At 38.5% G+C, this 19,765-nt stretch overlaps 1 protein-coding gene across 1 annotated transcript in view; it reads left to right on the forward strand.

Annotated features, from left to right (window-relative positions):
• The first annotated feature begins 469 nt into the window (after positions 1-469).
• Positions 470-19,765, forward strand: part of NLK (nemo like kinase) — a 155,473-nt gene continuing 136,177 nt past the window's right edge. Inside the window, exon 1 of the mRNA XM_040641040.1 lies at positions 470-1,810. Within this exon, the coding sequence (XP_040496974.1) occupies positions 1,353-1,810 (458 nt within the window). The 5' untranslated portion in view covers positions 470-1,352. The remainder of the gene's footprint in view (positions 1,811-19,765) is intronic.

The following is a 19,765-nucleotide window of genomic DNA, read 5'->3' on the forward strand; positions in this document are numbered from 1 at the left end:
TGATTGGTCTCTCTATCTGCCCATCCCGGATCGGGGGCGGGATTTCCCCAGGAGACCCACACCTTGTTGCCACTGGCCGAACAGTGCGCCTGTCTGAAGCTACGGGCCCAGGATTGGAGGCAGACGCAGACAGGTGGGCGTGGATTGGCTAGGGCAGCCGGTCAGTGTGAGGCGGGGGCGGGGCCTCGGTGGCTGGTTGCGCGTGTCCGCCGCTGGCTCCGCTCTATCCGGCTTTGCTAGGGGAGGTGAGTCCGGCCGCGGCGGCACCGGCGGCTGAGGAGGCGGCGGCTGAGGAGAAAGCGGCCGGCAGCGACTGAGGAGAAAGCGGCCGCGGGGACGGGAAGCCGGGTGGGGGGGAGGGGGGGAGACGGAGCAGCCTTGAGCCCTGCGGGGGCCGTCGCGCGGGGGGACCCACCCGCTCTCCCCCCCAACCCTCCTCAGCAGAAGCAGCCGGCGGCGGGGGCAGGAGTCAGCCCGCTTCCGACTGCACCCCGCCCGCCTCCCGGGGCTCCTATTCTTTGGCCCCGGGACCCTAACCTCATCCCGGGGCGGTTCCCTCTGTCTGGGCGTCCGAGTGCTGCCCACCTCTCTTTCATTCCTCCCTGCACCTCCTTACCTTCACTTTGCCCCGGTTCTCTTTCTCCTCTCCGTCCTGCCCTGTCGCCTCCTCTGCTCACTCTCTATCCCTCCTGCCTCCTTCCCTGGCTCTTTCCTGTTCTGGAAAGTTTAGTACCCCCTCCAATCAGGTCAACCTGACTAGGAGTAGGGGGAGATGTAGGAAGGCCTGAGAGTTCGAGGGGGGGAAAGCTGGTTTCCCCGAAAATTTCCCCCCATCTTTTGAATTTGGGGTGGTTGGAATTTTTTTTAATTGTATTTTTGAGGAGGTGGTAGGTGTTTAGAAAAGGATGTGGGAATGGAAGGGGTAGATGAGTCAACCCTCTTACAAGATTCCAAGGGTGGCGTGTTACCTGATCCTTTTCGTGTGTGGAGTTCAGGGGGTCGGGAGGTTTGGCCTTTATTCCCACATTCAAAGTTGGAACCTCCCCCCAATTAAGGATGGAGTTTTAGTACCCACTTGTGGCAGGAAACCTGGGGGGAAGGGGTCCCTTTTTCCTTTTCCTTTTCTTTTTCTTTCTCCTTTTCTTTTTTTTTGGCAATCCACACCCTTCCACACACGCTCACCCCAAAACTAAACACCAAGATCCTCTAACTTGTTTGGATTGACTGATGAAGACATAAAGCCAATTACGCTCCATGTTTTTTGAGGTGGAGTGAGTGGTTTTTCTTCATTTTTAAATGGCCAAATGACAGCTTGACCCAGTTTGCTTTCCAATCAAAGGGCATTTTTTTGAATGTCTCTTTGTGGCGCAAGAGCCAACGCAAAAATGATGGCGGCTTACAATGGCGGTACATCTGCAGCAGCAGCAGGTCACCACCACCACCATCACCACCACCTTCCACACCTCCCTCCTCCTCACCTTCACCACCACCACCACCCTCAGCACCATCTTCATCCGGGGTCGGCTGCCGCTGTACACCCCGTACAGCAGCATACCTCTTCGGCAGCTGCGGCAGCCGCAGCAGCGGCCGCAGCTGCAGCCATGTTAAACCCTGGGCAACAACAGCCATATTTCCCATCACCCGCACCGGGTCAGGCTCCTGGACCAGCTGCAGCAGCCCCAGCTCAGGTACAGGCTGCCGCAGCTGCTACAGTTAAGGCGCACCACCATCAACACTCGCATCATCCACAACAGCAGCTGGATATTGAGCCGGATAGACCTATTGGATATGGAGCCTTTGGTGTTGTCTGGTGAGTATCTAAAGAAGGACACAACTTCTCGTGGTTTCTTCTCACGGTCGTGATTGGTCCAGTCATCTGTCATGCTTTTCTCCATGTTGACCAAAGTGGAGCAGCTCAACTGGAGGAAGCCACCCTCACCCAGAGGCCCAGTGTGCTGTTGGCTGCCTGGGTTTATGCTTTCGAGTCCTGGCAAATGATGGCAGAACACCCTCTGAGGAGTCACACACGTGTTTGCTGCCTCCCAAACTTTTGGTTTGGAACCTGAGCAAGCCACTGAATGTAGGATCATTAGGTGGATGTATGATATGTGTATTCCTACAGACCTTGGTCATGTCTTAGGTTTGCTTGAGTTTGAATCAGTTGCCCAATTGCCGCAGATGTCACAAATGGCCCAAACTTGATTCCTTAGAATAGTCTTGTCATACTGTGCGTAACTACTTTGCCCTCCTTTTTGCCTTTTCATTCCTTAATTTGTGATCTTGATCCCCAGAAGGAAGATAGGGTTCATACTTGAACCAGTTTAGTCGTTGCTTGAGTGGTTTATTTTAAACCATAAAGCTACAGTTGGGAAGTATGTAGCTTTAGCTTTTTGATAAGAATGCATTAAATATAGCATCACACATGAGTACCACAAATGAGGTCAGTAGACTGTTAGCTATGCCGTGGCCCACATTCGGTGTAATGTTTTAGTGTCATTTAGTGTCATTTAGTGCCTCTTAAGTTGCTGTTATCCCTTGGTTGGTTGCTGTAGTAGTATACTTTTTTAAACATATGAAACTGTTCCACTTTTGCTAGTGCTAGGGTATTTTTAAAAGTCTTCTTAAATGCCACATTTTGTCTATTTGCCCTTCTTAGTAAGATTAGTAGTTTATAATAAAATGAATTTATCATTGTAGGTCCTGTTGCTATCAAAACTAGAACTGAATTTTTTTCTCAAGGGTTAAGTAATTTGGTGTGGACAAATGAATTGATGTTTTCAGTGCATTCAAAAATAGATTCTTGTTAATGTCTAGAAAAGCCCCCATCACCACAGGAAAATGAACTCTTTGGAAGCAGCCTGGTAAATGTCTCCTTTTGTCATTGTTTTTCAGGCTGTAATTGATACAAGTGTCATGTTTGCGTTACATCTGGCCATCTTTATAGTTCAGATTTTATAATCTAGACTACAAAGTGATCTGGGGTTTTTTTGTTTTTTTTTTAAACTAGTCGGGTCTAGTGTTTTCCCAGCTAGCTGTCCCAGGAGGTTGCTGCTGCAGTGCTCCCTCCAAGGTGTATGGGATTCCTGGTGGTAATGGTGCCTCTTCAGTCGCTCTGCTCAGGGACCTGTTTCTGCCTTCGTCTCTCCCATATCCTATCCCCGGGGATGCACTGTGAACTTCCATTCCTTGCCTAACCCTTGAGGATTTCAAAGCTGTGGGGCCTGGGGAATGTGGACAGGAAAAAGGTTGTGCCTTGCTTTAAATTTTGTCATCTACCAGTTGAGAATTTGTTTGGATTTTCTTAGACCTGGATGCTCTTTCATTTTAGTGCTTTACATACAACACTAAGAACTAGAGCTACCGAAGGGGAAGTGGATTGCAGCGTTCTTGACTATATTCTAAAACCGTTCTACATTTCTCTCGAATGATGATATGACTTGTAGAAGTTTTCACTTGAAGCCTGTGCTAAAGGAAAAGATTCTTTTTAAGGGGAGGAAGGTGAGGAACTGGAATGCTGAAACATCTCCCACAGCAAACATTCTGGTACTGGCTATTCTGAATTACTTACATATGAAAAACCAAATGGTTTTGATTTGAATCCGTTCTAGATTCTTTCATTGATTGACCCCTTCCATCACCGGCAGAGTTCATTCCTTGTACTTGAAGTGTACCTCCTTCTGTACACCATCTTCTATTGGACGCCAGTTGTTTTGTGTTTGCCTTGTCTCATTACATTTGTAAGCCCCTTGAGGGTATGGACTGTATATACCAGACTACATTTTTTTCCTCCCTTGCACTTAGCACAGTGCTGTGGAATCTTTGCTGTTTGATTGCTTGATCTCCTGGTCAGGTTGTTCTTTCTTCTTTAACCAAGTTTTTCCGGTTAGCTGCATTGAGTGTTTTTAATCAGTTGTTACAGGTGAAGTACAATTCAGTATGAAAAAAAGGAAGAGTTCCAGGTGTGTGTTTTAGTATGCAAATGCTTTTCTATTTTTATATTTACATATTGATGACTTGCTGTCTAAATTGCTTATTATATTTGGAATTTAACTGCTATATGACCTGAGTAAAATTTTTGAAACTAAGGATTTGAACACCAAACCAGAGTGAATTGCACTAGTATTCTGAAACCCAAGCTAAAGATATTAGTGAGGTTTTTTACATATTAACTAGCTGAACCAGAATTTTTCTTTTTAATTTAGGGAATACCTAATGAACCTGAAACTATTTTCAAAAATGATTATAACGGAACATAAAAATATTTTCCCAGTGATACATCATTCAATTAAAACACCATATGACTACTTGAGCATCATAAGCTTCATTCAGATTCTTATATTTATTTAATGCATCTTGGAAGTATTTTTCTTTTGGCATACTACACAAAAGGAAACTGTATTTGCTCTCGTGTCTTCTGGACATGCATGCAAAATTACTGATGACTGAAAACATTGCACGTAATTTTGAGAGATGCTGTTTTTCCTTTGTGTAGACACAGAAAGATATTTGTAGAAGTGGTATAGCATTTCACCAGTCAGATTTATCACTGAACAATTTAGTCGACCAGCCTTGATTTATCTCTCTCCTGAATTTAACTAGTGGAATAACTTACCAGTATTGGACAGTTATGTAAAAGTAGTGAATTACCTATTAGCTTGCTGGTAAAGATGGTGCTTTGACAGTTCAATTAAGGTTTCATTAACAACTGTCTGCTGTGTTTTATCTCAAAGTAAGGGTTCCAGTTTACCTGGTAATATGATCATGGGGTAGCCTGAGATACATTCATTCCAATGATAGAATATTGTTCATGGGTTATCAAAGCATCATATATAATTTGACCTTTCTTTATTGAATGCCAAGGCTTCAAATGCCCACATGAACATTTTCATAATGCAAAACCAAAACACAAAACAACCCACAAACAGAAACCTCAGTCATTTGGTGAGGACAGTATAAATATCTATTTGTCCATAGTTCACATTTGCCAGAGAAAAGTGAGTATGCAGTGCTTAAAAATGTGACAACCTTGGAACAAAGAGTATTACAGCATGAGGCTTCAGGGACTCATGAAGTGCGTATTTTTGAGAGTTGGAGGAAGTTGACCATGTAAGAGAGGTTTGAGGACTGCTAAACTCAGGCAGTTTTGACATTGACAACCTGAAATATTGATTGGATTAATCATTGTGTGCCACCTTGATAATGAGTCTGAGAAAAGCTTCTACTTAGAATATTAGTGTTTTGGTTTTTAATTTATCTGATTAATTGAAAGATCAAAGATCCTGGGATTCATTTGGTCTGTTCTCTTTGTACTCCAAGTAAAGTTGGAGAACTTTGAATTTTATTATTTCAATACCTTTAGCCGGGTTACTTTTGTGTCAGTCTTTCAAAACCTAAGCATCACTGTAGTGATACTTAGTTATACTTACTGTCATCTTAATAAATTGTTTAACCTCTCTATTCCTCATTATAAAATGAGGATAATAATAGCACCTCTCCTAGAATTGGTATGAAGATTAAATGAAGTAATCCTTGAAAACCAGTGATTACATTGTATAGCATACAGTAAGCATTCAATAAATGTTAGCTGCTTTTATTGTAGTTATTGTTGGTAGAAAAAAACCTGTTGTGTTAACGTATGCAGAAGTGGCTTCACGTAATGGCCAGATTTATCAGGTGAAATCAGCAGCAATGCAGACTGTTTTTGGAGGCATGGCTTCAGATACCGTGAAGTGCCCCCTTAGTTGTTCTACATGCTGTATATCTGCTATTAATTAACAATTAAAAACAAACACATTTAAATTTGTAAAATACATGTTTGTATGGACTTGGCAGGTGTTCTAGTCAGTTCATCTGCGCTGTTTTACAAAGTATTATGGATTTACGTAGTGGGAAGGAAATTAATTTTTTCTTCTCAGAATGTAACGAATGAAGGCATTCTTATTGTCAAAGTTCAGCTTTAGTGGAAACTCATTTTACTTGTGTTTGGATGAAAGAGTGAATTGCTAAAGAAGATCCCGGTGAGGTGGGGGAAATATGTGTGATTTAATGAAAAATTATTCAGTGTAAATCCTTATGCATGGCAGATACCATCTAGCTTACTCACCTTTAAAAAATAGAGGCATCATTTTTTTTCTGATGTTTTCCTTGGTCCTTTTACTCCCCAAATAGTCAACTTTAATTTGGAAAAATGGGGAATGCTTTTGGAATATACTTGGGGAAAACTCATCAAACTAACTCTAGTTGTATCAGAAAGAGTAGTATACTGAAGTGTATTCTGTTAACTGTGTTTTACAGGTTAAGAATTTGTAGTATTGAGAAGTTTCTCTATCAGCCAGGATTAACTGCCACAGCTGGATTCTTGGGGGGGGGGGAGCTCTGCTTTGTGAAAAGAGCTTTGAAGAAGCAGAGCCTGCACCATAAAAAGGAAACGGTTGCTCTTCTAGACATAACAAAGCATCTGTGTGAAACTAGAAATGTGAAAATCTATATTGTTAATTTTAACTACAAACGAACTTACTTTTAGAAACTGCAGGTTCATGGTCACAAAGTAGAGAAGTCAAAGAGAGAGAATAAAACTAACACAATCTAATGATATTGAATTGGTTTCTCTTGGTGATAACAAACTGTATAGCCTTTAACATTGGAAGTCATTTTGTACTTAGGCTCCTGACAAGATTTTTCCAAATTATATTCAAACACCAAAAATAAAACAAAGTCACAATACAACAAAAGAATTTGTTTTAGTCACAAAACAATAAAGGAAGCTCGTTTTATTCTTGGGCAGAAATTTTATGTTATATTATTGATTATTAGCTTAGAAAGAAAGAAGATAAATACTTTTTATTAAGAAAAAACATTTCAGAAAGAATTGCCTTTTCAAACAAGCTAAAACAACAATATCCCTCAAAACTACATGCAACTTTTTGTTTTTAGGATTTTATTTATTTATTTAGAGAGAGAGAATGAGAGAGAGAGGGAGCGAGAGAGCACAAGCAGGGGGAGCTGCAGAGGGAGAAGGAGAAGCAGGCTTCCCATTGAGCAGGGAGCCCGAACATGGGGCTCGATTCCAGAACCCTGGGATCATCATCTGGGCCGAAGGCAGGTGCTTTACCTACTGAGCCACTCAGGCGCCCCTACATTCAACTTTTTTAGCCATCACTTACTACCATCGGTGCATGTCCTGAAAAAAAGATGGGGGCAGATAAAGTTACCTTTCAAATGCTTGCTAGAAGAAGAATATTTGCAAAGTGTATTAACTGAATATATGTTTGAATCTAAGTTCTGGGGTTTCTGGGGCTTTACCCTCAAAGCATGAGCAATTATAAAAATGTTGTTCCATGATATAAAAGGTCATCTCTAATAGAGTATTGGAATATTTTATTATCTTTACAACTTGGTGTATTAGAGTTCTCACTGACTTCTGTATTGTAGAATTGAGTGACTATTCTTGGTGATTTTTATTAGATTTGCTGGTGTCCTAGCAGTTCAAGAATCAACTGTTTATGTAATGTATGTTTCTTTTTTATGCTAATCTGATTTCTTTGATGGAAATTGTCAAGGCCAAAGAAACTTTTTCATTTGTCATCCAACCAAACGGAAAGAAGTCATTGGGTAGAAGCTCTTTCATTATAAAGTTCTATTTGGGTTTTGTTTATGATTCCCTCTGCATTCATAATACTCCAGTGAATTATTTGTTGATTGGGTCATCTAATGCAGATCAGCAATGATTTCCTAACTAATACAGCTTGTCAGTTTGATCCAGTTGTTGCTTGGGGGTAACAGAGAGTGCCTGAGGCAACAGTTGTAATACTGTCAATAAGCATGTGACAAGTCATCAAAGACTTAGTTGGTAGTTCTAAGGTACCTAGCCAAGAGACATTAGAAAAAATTCTAGCACTCTGACATTATGAAAAGGAAACTAAGGAAACTATTGAGTTGCACTTTAACAGTTAATTACAATGGTGTGAGTAGAGGGAGTGTGTACAGTGATGTCTGTCATTGATTATGATTGGCAGTCTTTACCTACACCTAGCTTCATATGAATCTGTGTTTTGAATTAGTTTGGCTAATTGAATCATATCTACTATCAGACAGAAGGTTTTGACGTTGTTGGAACTCACAAGTCAGTGTATTTTTATTGTCAGCCTGCTACGGCCCAGCACTACTGTAGGCACTAATGAGGATATTTAGTTCTACAAATGATTTTACAAACTTTTGTCAAGCTTCTGCTGTTGTCTGTTCTATGCTTGTACTGGCATAGAGAGATGTTTAAGTCATGATATTGCCCTAAAGGAGCTTATCATTAAGTAAACAGTGTGCAAAATAATACATCCCTGCTTTTAGGAAGTCTTGATGGGGAGTTGAAACTCAATTTGAAATAAAAACATAAGGATAGGGGTGCCTGGGTGGCTCAGTTGGTTAAGTGTCTGCCTTTGGCTCAGGTCATGATCCCAGGGTCCTAGGATCTAGCCCACATCTGCTTCTCCCTCTCCCTCTGCCTGCCGCTTCCCCTGCTTGTGCTCTCTCTCTGTCAAATAAATAAATAAAATCTTAAATAAAAACCACTTAAGTTTGTATTTTCACTTGTTCTTACAATACTTATTTATTGGTTATTGACTATTTCCTGGGCCCTGTGCTGGATGAGAGGGATTTAAAGAAGATTATGATCTAGTCGAGGAAAGAGACTTGTAAATGGATAATTATAATTCATTGCCATCAATGCAATAGTAGTCGATATATACTAGTGGTATGATTCAATAGAGAGATTCCCTGGATATTATGGGAACATAGAGGAGGGATTTCTGTGGAAGATTTGAATGCTTTCTAGAAGAGGTAATACCTCAACTGAGTTTTAAGAACGAGAGCTAATGCGGAAGATGGATGGATTCCTATGCAGGAGACTGTAGGGCCGGAGTTACTGAAATTAAAGTGCAGTGGAGAGGGTGGGAGGTGATACGGTGGAGGCACAAACAAAAGCTGGACCCTGAAGTTGGAGTGTTCTGCTGAAGAGACCACTGGTACTGGGAGAGGGGCAGTCTAACACTTTTTATGAATAAAGCACATATATACATATATAAATATATAGCATACCTGTGGTATTAAAATTTCATGGGGAGTTTGGGGAGAAAATGTCTAAAAAGGCTCCTTGGAGGGGGTGATAATGAAAAAAGTTGAAACACTGGGAATGGCAATCTTTAAAGTTTTTAAGAGCGTGACTGTTCAGAGATATGTATGTATATATTTAGACATGTTAATAGAAGAGTGGAGGTAGCTGAGGTCTGAGCCTTAGGAAATGTTCTCAGTTGTAGGTGGAAGTTATTAGAGGGCGGTCAGATAGGAAAATGTGTTCATAGTGATTGACAACATATGCATGGCAGAAGATTGTTAGGAAGATGAGAGTGATCTGTGGTGCTGATAAAAAAGTCAAAAAAAAATGAGGGGGAGAAAAGGCCATTGAATTTAGCAGGTAGATCATTGATGGCATTTGAAAGAACGATTGTGTGTGTGATTTTTTTTTCCTCTGATATATAAATGCGTATGTGTGTGTATACGTATTTGATTCTAAAGAATGTCTTAAGTATTAGCAGTACTGTTTTATTAATAAAATTCTCTCAAATCCCAAGTTTTTATTTCTAGTTTAATGAACCAATGAACTTAGTGTTTATCATGTTCAGGGTGCCATTTCCTTGGGAAGAAATTTTTTAATGACAGGGTAATAGAGTACTCAACTAAACTTGTTAGGAGACAAGTTTCTGGTCCTGCCTTGCTCCCAACAACCCTATGACCTTGATAAAGTTATTTAAGTTTTCTGGGTCTTGGTTTCTTCATTTATAAAATCCTGTGTTTCCTAAGTTTCTATTATAAAATTGCATTAATATTTATAAAGCATTGTAGCTTTATTTGTGGGCAAGTCAAGTCTGTTAGTGACCATACGACACCTTTCTTCAGGACTACAGATGTTGAATAGCTTCTAAAATTGTTTAAAGGAAGAATGAGATAAATGTAGCCCTTTTCCAATGTGGTGACTTTCATAGAGTTTTCAAATTTGGGATCAGATTTTAAATGTGCAGTTTGTCCAAGACATTTATTTTCTTCTATATTGACTTGTTGGTAAGGATTATACATATTTAGTTATGAATAGCCTGCCTGTTTGCAAATGGGCAATCAGTTCCTTCCTAAATGTAAATGTGATACTGTTTTTCTGGTAATACTATGCCTTTTAGCTTTTTATATTTATTTTCTTGCTTTCCTAAATATTTGGAGTGATTTTTAAAATTTTAAATAAAGCTTAGTATTAAATATTTTATCTTTGTGTGTGTGTGTCTGGGTAATTAGGTAAGATGATTTGGGGGCCAGTGCTTACATTACCAAGTTGTGATTTACAATATTTTGTTTTTGGGAATCTCTCTCTTTTTTAGGAATCTCTTTTAAATTCTGAATTTGGGTAGGGAATTTACTAGTTTGCAGATTGACCTCCCACAAAATGAGCTGTCACAGCTTTAAGGCTGTAGCCATTTAAGGCATACAATGCCCAGAGATAGAGCGGGAGTGTGACTTCCTAAAGCTCTTTGACAATAGGAAGGGAGCATTTTCACAGAAGCCCTCAGCGAACCAGCAGCATTGTCCAGTAGATACATAATGCAAGCCATATACGTGATTTTAAATTTTCTAGTGGCCACATTAAAAGATGTGAAAAGAAACAGGTGAAATTAGTTTTAGTAATGTATTTTTAACTCCAGACAGCCAAAATATTGTCATTTCAGCATGTTATTACTATAAAAATTATTAATTAGATATTTTACATTCTTTTTTTTTTCATACAGAGTGTACTGACTACCTTATTGTCTAGCACAGTACCAGAGTCTCTTTGGCCTTTATTGGGTTGTATACTGATTTCTGAGCCAATGGTGTCAGTAGAGATAGAATTACTTTTGGAGCAATCAGGTCCACCCTGGACCTGGAGATGGAGTCAGTTTTAAGTGGGAGGGGTGAATTCCAGCAACAGATGCTGGGAAGGCAATCATTAATTACCAAGAACACATTCATCTAACTTATATCAGACTCAAGAAGATCTTGATAGGGAGCATTTATAGAACAAAGTGGAATAATGTTCTCTGTAGAGAAGTCATCCTGTCTGCCCTGAATTATTTGGAGTTTCTTTCCTTTTCTTTTCTGAAGCCCTGTTTGCCTAAGGTACCAGAAGGTAAAATTGGTACCTGATCCTTGCCATGTTTGCTTTCCTTCCCAGTTAGATCAGATATCCTCCATTGATTTCTTTCCTCTCTCAGTGTTGTGGTTTTGTTATCTAGATAAAGTTCTCAGTCTTGTTTTCAATTTCAGTAGCGTAGGGCTCAGTATTTTCAGGCAGCAAACTCCTTAAAGGGGAGTAGACAACACAGAAACTTTTTGTTTATCCATTCCCTGACCTAAAATTCTTGCTCTGAGCTACAGAGAAAAGGTGAAGAGAGACATTTGAACAAATAGATAAAATTAGTCGTTTGACCCAGATTGCAGCTATTTTTTTTCTGTCTGCATGGATAAAAACCATCCTCCGATTTACATAAGCAGGTGATTTTTCTTACATGCTAATTTTCTTAATGTACCATGGCAGAGAGCTGCAGATTTGCAAATTGTGTAAGTAAATTGAAATAAACCAGGTGACTTTGTTTCACTTTATTATCTTACCAGTACAGAAGTACCCAAAGGGTGCAATTATCGGGTGATTATCTCATTGCACATCTAAGTTAACAGGCAGCCTGGTGCAAAAGTTCTTTTTTCCCCCTTTCTTCTCTACTTCTCTCTCATTTCAGTTTTTAAAAATAGGAAACTACTGATTTCTATATTTACCTTGACATGGCTAACATTTGGTAATACAGATGTGGGGAAATTTGAGCTTTATTCGAAGTAATCCAGAAGCCAAAAAAATTGGCAAGTAATGTAGGTACTGTGCAGAAAAAGGGACACATGTATACTTGGTTTGTGTTTGAATTGCCTGAGAGAATTAGGTGAGAACTTCAACCATGTTTAATTGGTTGGCTTTCTCTGTTTTCCTTTTCCCAGGTTCTGTATGTTGCAGGAATTGGGGTTATTATGAAGTTAACTGGGTGGGTCTTAAAGCCAGTGTTCAAAACAAACATTATGTGTATCCTTTTAAAAATCAAAATGATTAATTACAATACACTTTAAAATATCATTTCAATATGTTAGACATTTTAGAAAGGTACAACAGTTAGTTTAAGGGGCTCTTTTCCCAGAAGATTCATGAGGACAAAGAACGTCAAAGTGCCTTCCTTGTATTAGAACAATATTTCCAACAATATTTCCGAATAAATTCCATTATTAATCTTAGCAATTAATGCTGTTTAATTCCTCAGATGTTACAGTATTATTTACCTAGCGATATGTATGGAGATTAAATTATACTCCTTATAGCTCTGAAGTAATGATTTTGAAATGAATTATAATTTTAAGCTAGCAAATTAAAAGTTTGGCCTGTCTTTTTATCCCAGCACTTACATATTATTTCTTTTCAGTTTAAAAGAAAGTAGTTCAGAAGAACTTTGAGAACAAAAGCAGTTAAAGAATGACTGGAGAAGGACAAAATTTAAGTACAAAGGGACTGTATGGATTAGTAGTTAAGAGCCAGTACTATGATTATAGACTGGATTTAAATCTTGACTCTGCCCGCTTGCTAGTTGTGGGCTAATTGTTTAACCTCTGTGTGCCTCATGGTTGTAGCGTATAAAATGGGGATAGTAATAATATATCTATTTCAAAGGCGTTATTGTATGGATTAAATGAATCAATATATATGTAAAGTCATAGAACTGTGCCTGGCCCTGGGTATGTGTTGACTCTCATTATTACCAGTTTGAGTGAAAAATACAGTACCTCCTTAAAGTTTACTAATTTAGGGTAAATAACCCAACAGCTTTTGTCTGACTGTTGATAGGTATGTGATTATTGCAGAGATTTTTTTACCAGTTAGATCTAGTGGTATTTGAAAAGTCATTCAAATTGTAGAATGCCTTCCAAATGTAAAATTCTCTTTAGCACTTAAAAGGAGTGTTTTTCCTTTCGCTTTAACTCCCTTCTCCCACCTCATTATCAAAGTAATATGTTTATTGTAGGAAACCTAAAAAATATAGAAAAGTTGTAAACTACAACTCAGAGATAGCCGCTGATAGCATTTGATGGTTTTCCCCCCCCAATTTTACATCTGGAATGTGTGTGTGTTTGTAATGAGTTGGGATCATGATTGCATTGGGTATTTATTTACATTTTTGTATCCTGTTTGTTTCACTACATTACAAAGATTTTAGCTTTTTTTTTTTTTTTTGGAGGGCTAATTTTTTCATTCTCACAAGCCTACAGCTCTATCTTGAAAGGAATTAGAGAGTTGGAAGATACTTTAGAATGCATCTAGTGTAACTGCCTCATTTTCTAAATGGGAAAATTGAGACCCAGGGAAGCTAAGAGATTTGTTCAAGGTCACACAGCTGGTTAGAGGCTTAGCCAAAACCTTTGCTCTTTTGCTGCTTTACTAGTAATACCTGTTCAACTTAATGCCCATTGAAACTGGAGGAAGTGTTCTTACAAAAGCAAAACAAATAAAAAACAAAAACTCTAAATGAAACCAGGAACAGTGCATCTGGAAAAAAAAAAAAGAATATTTACTCCATTGGTTGCTTTTTGTGTGCCAGTGACTCTAAGGTTTCTGGTAAAAGTTTAATGTCATGAGCCACAAGGCTTTTGGTGGAAAACAACTCGATCTTTTCACATTGTATGTAATTGTGTTGTGTATCTGCTTTGAGAATATCGTGCCCCCCCTCATTTATTTTTTGAAAAATTTTAAACCTCAGAAAATATGAAAGAAATGAACAGTGATAAACCCATAAACCATTCTTCTAGATTAACATTTTGTGACTTTTGCTTTATCTAATTGGAGGCTATTTCTACAGAATTTGCTGAGATTGGGTTATGGTCACTGCATCAACTTGTTGTTCCATGTAGTAAGTTTTGTAAGTTCTCCAACTAGAGAAGGAACTGGAAGTTTTCAAGCTTGTGACTTTTGGAATGCTATTTATTCTCCTAATACTTAAAAGAAAATTCAGTGTGAATCAAATGTGTAACTGAAACATATACCAGTCAAAACCAGGCTTCAGGCAGAATAGAAATATTCCATTCTGCAAAGTTTTTTTCTTTTTTGTGGTATTCATCTCAGGTTGGGAGTAAAGGGGCATTTTCAAAATAACCTAATTTCTGGTTTCGCAATTTTGTGACAGAGGATGTGATTGAGGATATTACATTGTTGAAGCTAAATTTTAAGTTACTGTAATTCTTTTTTTTTTTTAAGTAAATTACCCTGTTAGTCACGTGAGCTGATGATGCTGTGATTTGTGTCACCCAATTCACTGCTCTGCATTTTTCAGTACCAAATAATTCCTTTGTTAAACTCATTTTCAGTAAATGAGCCATTGTTTCCCAAAGGGTAATGATTATTTCTATATATAGCACAAATCCGTAAGAAATAGATTTTAAAGTCTAAAATATTAGTTAGTGATTGGAAGTTGTTGAAATCATTGCTCTGTGTATATCAAGGCACAACTGTGTCTATGAAAAGGCCAGTTGTTGTGTTTGCTCCCTAGGCTACAATATGAGATATTATGCTTACTGGAAACCAACTGACAAGTCTTTAAAAGTGAAGTCTTTTGGTTTATGTGCAAAAAGCATTGTTTTATTGAGTCTGCCCAGCTATCACATTACATAGTTTCATAACAGAAACACCTAGAATGAGGTAGCTGGAGTTCAAATGGCTTGTGACAGGTAAGGAAATATATAGGCAGCAGATACTAGTTTGCTTGATACAGTTGATGTCAATATCTCCAAATAGATTGTTGACTTCTTAAAGTACCTAAGCAGTAAAGACATTAAAATTGGGACCCTGTGATGTTTAACTGGTGTAGATGGTGAAGATCTAGTTATCAGCATGTATCAGCTTATCTCTGTAGGTGGGCAAACTTTAAATAACTAGTTTTTATACCTTGATTTTTTTCCTTTTGAAGTAGGTGCTTGTTTCTTCAACAAATCAAAATCAGTTTTTGTCCTTCTTTCCCTCTCAATGCAAATAAAAGCAAATGCTTGTAACCACTTATGACACATTCTCTACCCACTGATACACTGAAAATAATGAGATTTTTGAAGGCTGGGGCCATGTCTCATTTGTATCTCCAGAGCCAAATGTGGTCCTTGGTCGATACTTATTTGTTGTTACATTGGAAGTTGCTAATGCTAAATTTGATATGATGGTGACTGTCAAAGAAGAGGACTTTCACTGGCCCTTGCCATTATGTAGATCCCTACTTCCTCATGCACTGCAGGAATTTTTATGAGGGAACACTTAGAGAGTGGTATTCAGACTGCCCCATGATAGTGATTTTGTTTTTTGAGGTTTGGATTTTTTTTTTTTTTTAAGAGTAAGTGCCCTAATCTAAAACTTATAAGCTCAGTAACCAACTATCCCCCCAAATAGTCCTTGTTTTGCTACTGCTTTCTATAATCAACTTTTTTTTTTGCTTTTTTTGGGGGGGGGTACAGAGAGAGAGGGAGAGAGAGAGAATCTTTATTTTTTTTTTAAGATTTTATTTATTTATTTGACGGAGAGAGAGACAGCCAGTGAGAGAGGGAACAAGCAAGGGGAGTGGGAGAGGAAGAAGCAGGCTCCCAGCAGAGGAGCCTGATGCGGGACTCAATCCCAGAACACCAGGATCACGCCCTGAGCCAAAGGCAGACGCCTAACGACCGAGCCACCCAGGCGCCCCGAGAGAGAGAATCTTAAGCAGACTCCACATCCAGCGTGAAAGCCCAATATGGGGCTCAATCTCACGATTGTGAGCTGACCTGAGCCAAAATCAAGAATCGGACGTTTAACCAACTGAGCCACCAAGGTGCCCCTCTATAATCTACTTTTAAGTTAAGAATGCTGCTGAATTGTTTAGGAAAAATACATTCTCAATGCAAAACTGTGATCTCATGTTAGAAAAATGGAAACTATGTCTAAAGTCTGATCTCCTACATCAAAACATACCAAAACCATCCCTGATGCTAGCACAGAAAAAAAAAAAACAAATCCAATTCTAAGCTCCATATTCTGTTCTATAAACTTGTGAATAAATGACAGATTAGTATATGCTAGCCATCCTCTTTAAAATTAGTGAGAAAGAATGGCTTATTTCAGTGGTGTGCTGGTATATGTTTCACAGGGTCTCTGAAAAATAAAATAGCTCTGGTTTGTAGGGCCTGCCAAGTTCCTGTGGTTTAAGTACTCTTGTAGTGGTCAATTTCAAGCTACCAATGTGAAGTCACCAAAGGCTTGAACTGGAAAAAGAAACATAGTAGTACACCATTATAAAGTATTTTTACCCTACAGGTAAAGTAGATGTTAACCTTAATAACATAAATCATATTTTAAAAATTAGGAAATGATTTCTGAGTATTTATTACCTTTGTTTTAGTTATGATTTATTTCACTGTAAGTTTATATAATCTAATTTTTAATAATGCCTATGTTTCACAGTCAGCTTGCAAAATACCGGAAAATGTAGTAATCTCTCAGGAGCCAGTATGAACCAGCTCTAACACACCCCTGGTTTATTAAATCTTTGTTGGGAGGTTTAGCTAGTGTTGGGGAGAGATGAACTTGGATTCATATTTATCATGTACAAAAAGTCCTAAGTGGCTTTAAGATTTAAATGTAAAAAAAGAAAGCCAAAAATAAGAAAATATGGATAACTATTTTTATCATCTTACAGGAAAGACTTATTACCTTCAAAGCAAGAAAAAAAATCAGATTTGTTTGTGTAGATATTTAAGAGGTGTTATTTGGTAAAATACACTATAAAAAAGCCTAAAAGAAAAAGACACAATAAGCTGGGGGGAAATATTGGCAACATATATGAAAGACAGAAGTTAATATTTTGAATACTTAGCTCTTAAAATCAGTAAGAAGTAAGTGTGATTAACCTAACTAAAAATGGGCAAAAGCTAGAGAATGGGCTGTTTGTAGAAGAAATAAAATTTGTTTAAAAACATTTTTTTTTTTTTTAAAGATTTTATTTATTTATTTAACAGAGATAGCCAGCGAGAGAGGGAACACAAGCAGGGAGAGTGGGAGAGGAAGAAGCAGGCTCACAGCAGAGTAGCCTGATGTGGGGCTCGATCCCATAACGCCGGGATCACGCCCTGAGCCGAAGGCAGGCGCTTAACCGCTGTGCCACCCAGGCGCCCCTAAAAACATTTTAAAAAGATTCTTTCATTCACAAAGAAATGCAGAAATAGGATATCACTTTTAACCTGCTAAATTGACTTTTTAAAAAAGATTTTATTTATTTGAGAGACAGCGCAAGCGAGCATGAGTGGGGGGAGGGCAAAAGGAGAGGGACAAGCAGACTCCCTGCTGAGCCTGAAGCGGGGCTCTATCCCAGGACCCCAAGATCATGCCCTGAGCTAAAGTCAGAGGCTTAACCAACTGAGCCACCCAGGTGCCCGGCTAGATTGACATTTTAAAAAAGGTGATAATTCCTTCAGTTGTTACAGATGTAGTGAAACAGACACTCTGAAACTTTTGATATTAGCGTAGATGGGTAGAAACTTTCTGGAAGAGCAGTTTCTCAAAATTGAACGTACACACCCTTTGACTGGAGATGTCATTGAGCTTATAGATGCAAAGACATATGTACAAGGAAAGCAACCTAAATGTCTGTGAATAGTGGAGTGGTTATCACTGAAAGATACTCACAATTTATTAAGTGAAAATCAGTGTCAAAGATTGTCCCCTTAAAAAAAAAATTACTCATATGTTCCAGGAAAGTCTGGAAGGATATCTACCAATAACAGTTATTTTAGTGAGGTGAGAGTATAGCAAATTTTCACTTTGTAGTTTATAGTAACTTCCACTTTAAAGAAACACTAAGAGTTTCTTTACTATAAAAATAACCCTAAGGAGGTACATGATAGTGTCCCTCTTTTTAGAGGAGGAAGCTACAGCTCAGAGAGGTCTAAGTGACTTGCCTAAGGCATCAGAGCTAATTAAGAAATACGTAAAAGATTTATTAAGAATAATAAAGTATCCAGGGGTGCCTGGGTGGCTCAGTTGGTTAAGTGTCTGCCTTAGGCTCAGGTCGTGATCCCAGGATCCTGGGATCGAGCCCCACATCAGGCTCCCTGCTCAGCAGAAAGCCTGCTTCTCCCTCTATTCCCCGCTCATACTCACTCATCTTCCTTGCACTCTCTCTTGCTATCTTTGTGTCTCTCTCTCAAATCAATAAATAAATAATCTTAAAAAAAAAAAGAAAAGAATAATAGAGTATCCACAACCCAGCCTAAGAAATAAAACATAAAACCAACACTGTGAGGCTGCCCTTAAACACCTCCCCATTCCATCTCTCTGGCTTACCTGCCCTGCCAAGAAGAAACTACTCTCCTGAATTTTTGTTTTTTATTACCCGCTTTAAAAAAATTGGCTTTCTTGGGGCGCCTGGGTGGCACAGCGGTTAAGCGTCTGACTTCGGCTCAGGGTGTGATCCCAGCGTTATGGGATCGAGCCCCACATCAGGCTCTTCTGCTATGAGCCTGCTTCTTCCTCTCCCACTCTCCCTGTTTGTGTTCCTTCTCTCGCTGGCTGTCTCTATCTCTGTCAAATAAATAAATAAAATCTTAAAAAAAAATTGGCTTTCTTGATGATATAAATCACATATCATATAGTTCACCCATTTGAAGTGCACGGTTTAGTGGTTTTTAGTATATTCACAGAGTAGATTTTCTTTTTAGGACATTTTCATCACCACCAAAAGAAACATACCCATTAGCAAATCACTCTCTATTCCCCATGCCCCTGGCAACCATTAATGTTTCTGTTTCTGTAGATTTGTCTGTTTTGGACATTTTGTATGAATAGAATCATTCAATATGTGTGGTCTTTGTGACTGATTTCTTTTACTTAGCATAATGTTTTCAAAGTTAATCCCTTTTTATGCCTGAATAATATTCCATTGTATGGTTATACCACATTTTGTTTATCCAGTTGGATATTAGGATTGTTTCCACTTTTTGGCAATTTTGAATAATACTACTTGTGACCATATGTTTTCATTTCTCTAGGGGGTATATACCTGGGAGTGGGATTGTTGGGTCATCTAGCATCTGGTAACTATGTTTAACTTTTTGAGTAATCACTAAACTATGTTCCACAGTGGCTGAACCATTTTACATTCCCACCAAAAATGTAAGAGGGTTCCAATTTCTCCACATCCCTGTCAACACTTACTATCTGTCTTCTTGTTTATAGGCATCTTAGTGTGAAGTGGTCTCATTGTGGTTTTGATTTGTATTTCCCATTAATATGATGGTGAACATCTTTTCTTGTGCTTGTTGGCTAATTGTATGTTGTCTTTGGAGAAATATCCATTCAAGTCCTTCGACCATTTTTAAATTGGGTTGTCTTTTTGTTGTTGAGTTATTAAGTTCTTTATTATTCTAGATACATATCAGATATATGATTTGCAAATATGTTCTCCCATTCTGTGGTTTGTCTTTTCACTTTCTTGGTCATTGGTGTCCTTTCTAGCATAAGAATTTTTAATTTTGATGAAGTCCAATTTATCTATTTTCTGTTGCTTGCCCTTGTGTCATATCTGAGAAGGTTTTACCTAATCTAGGATCATTAAGATTTACACCTATATTTTCTTCTAAGAGTTTTATAGTTTTA

This window comes from Ursus maritimus, unplaced genomic scaffold (genome assembly GCF_017311325.1).
Source record: "Ursus maritimus isolate PB19 unplaced genomic scaffold, ASM1731132v1 scaffold_24, whole genome shotgun sequence".
In the NCBI taxonomy this organism is placed as follows: domain Eukaryota; kingdom Metazoa; phylum Chordata; class Mammalia; order Carnivora; family Ursidae; genus Ursus; species Ursus maritimus.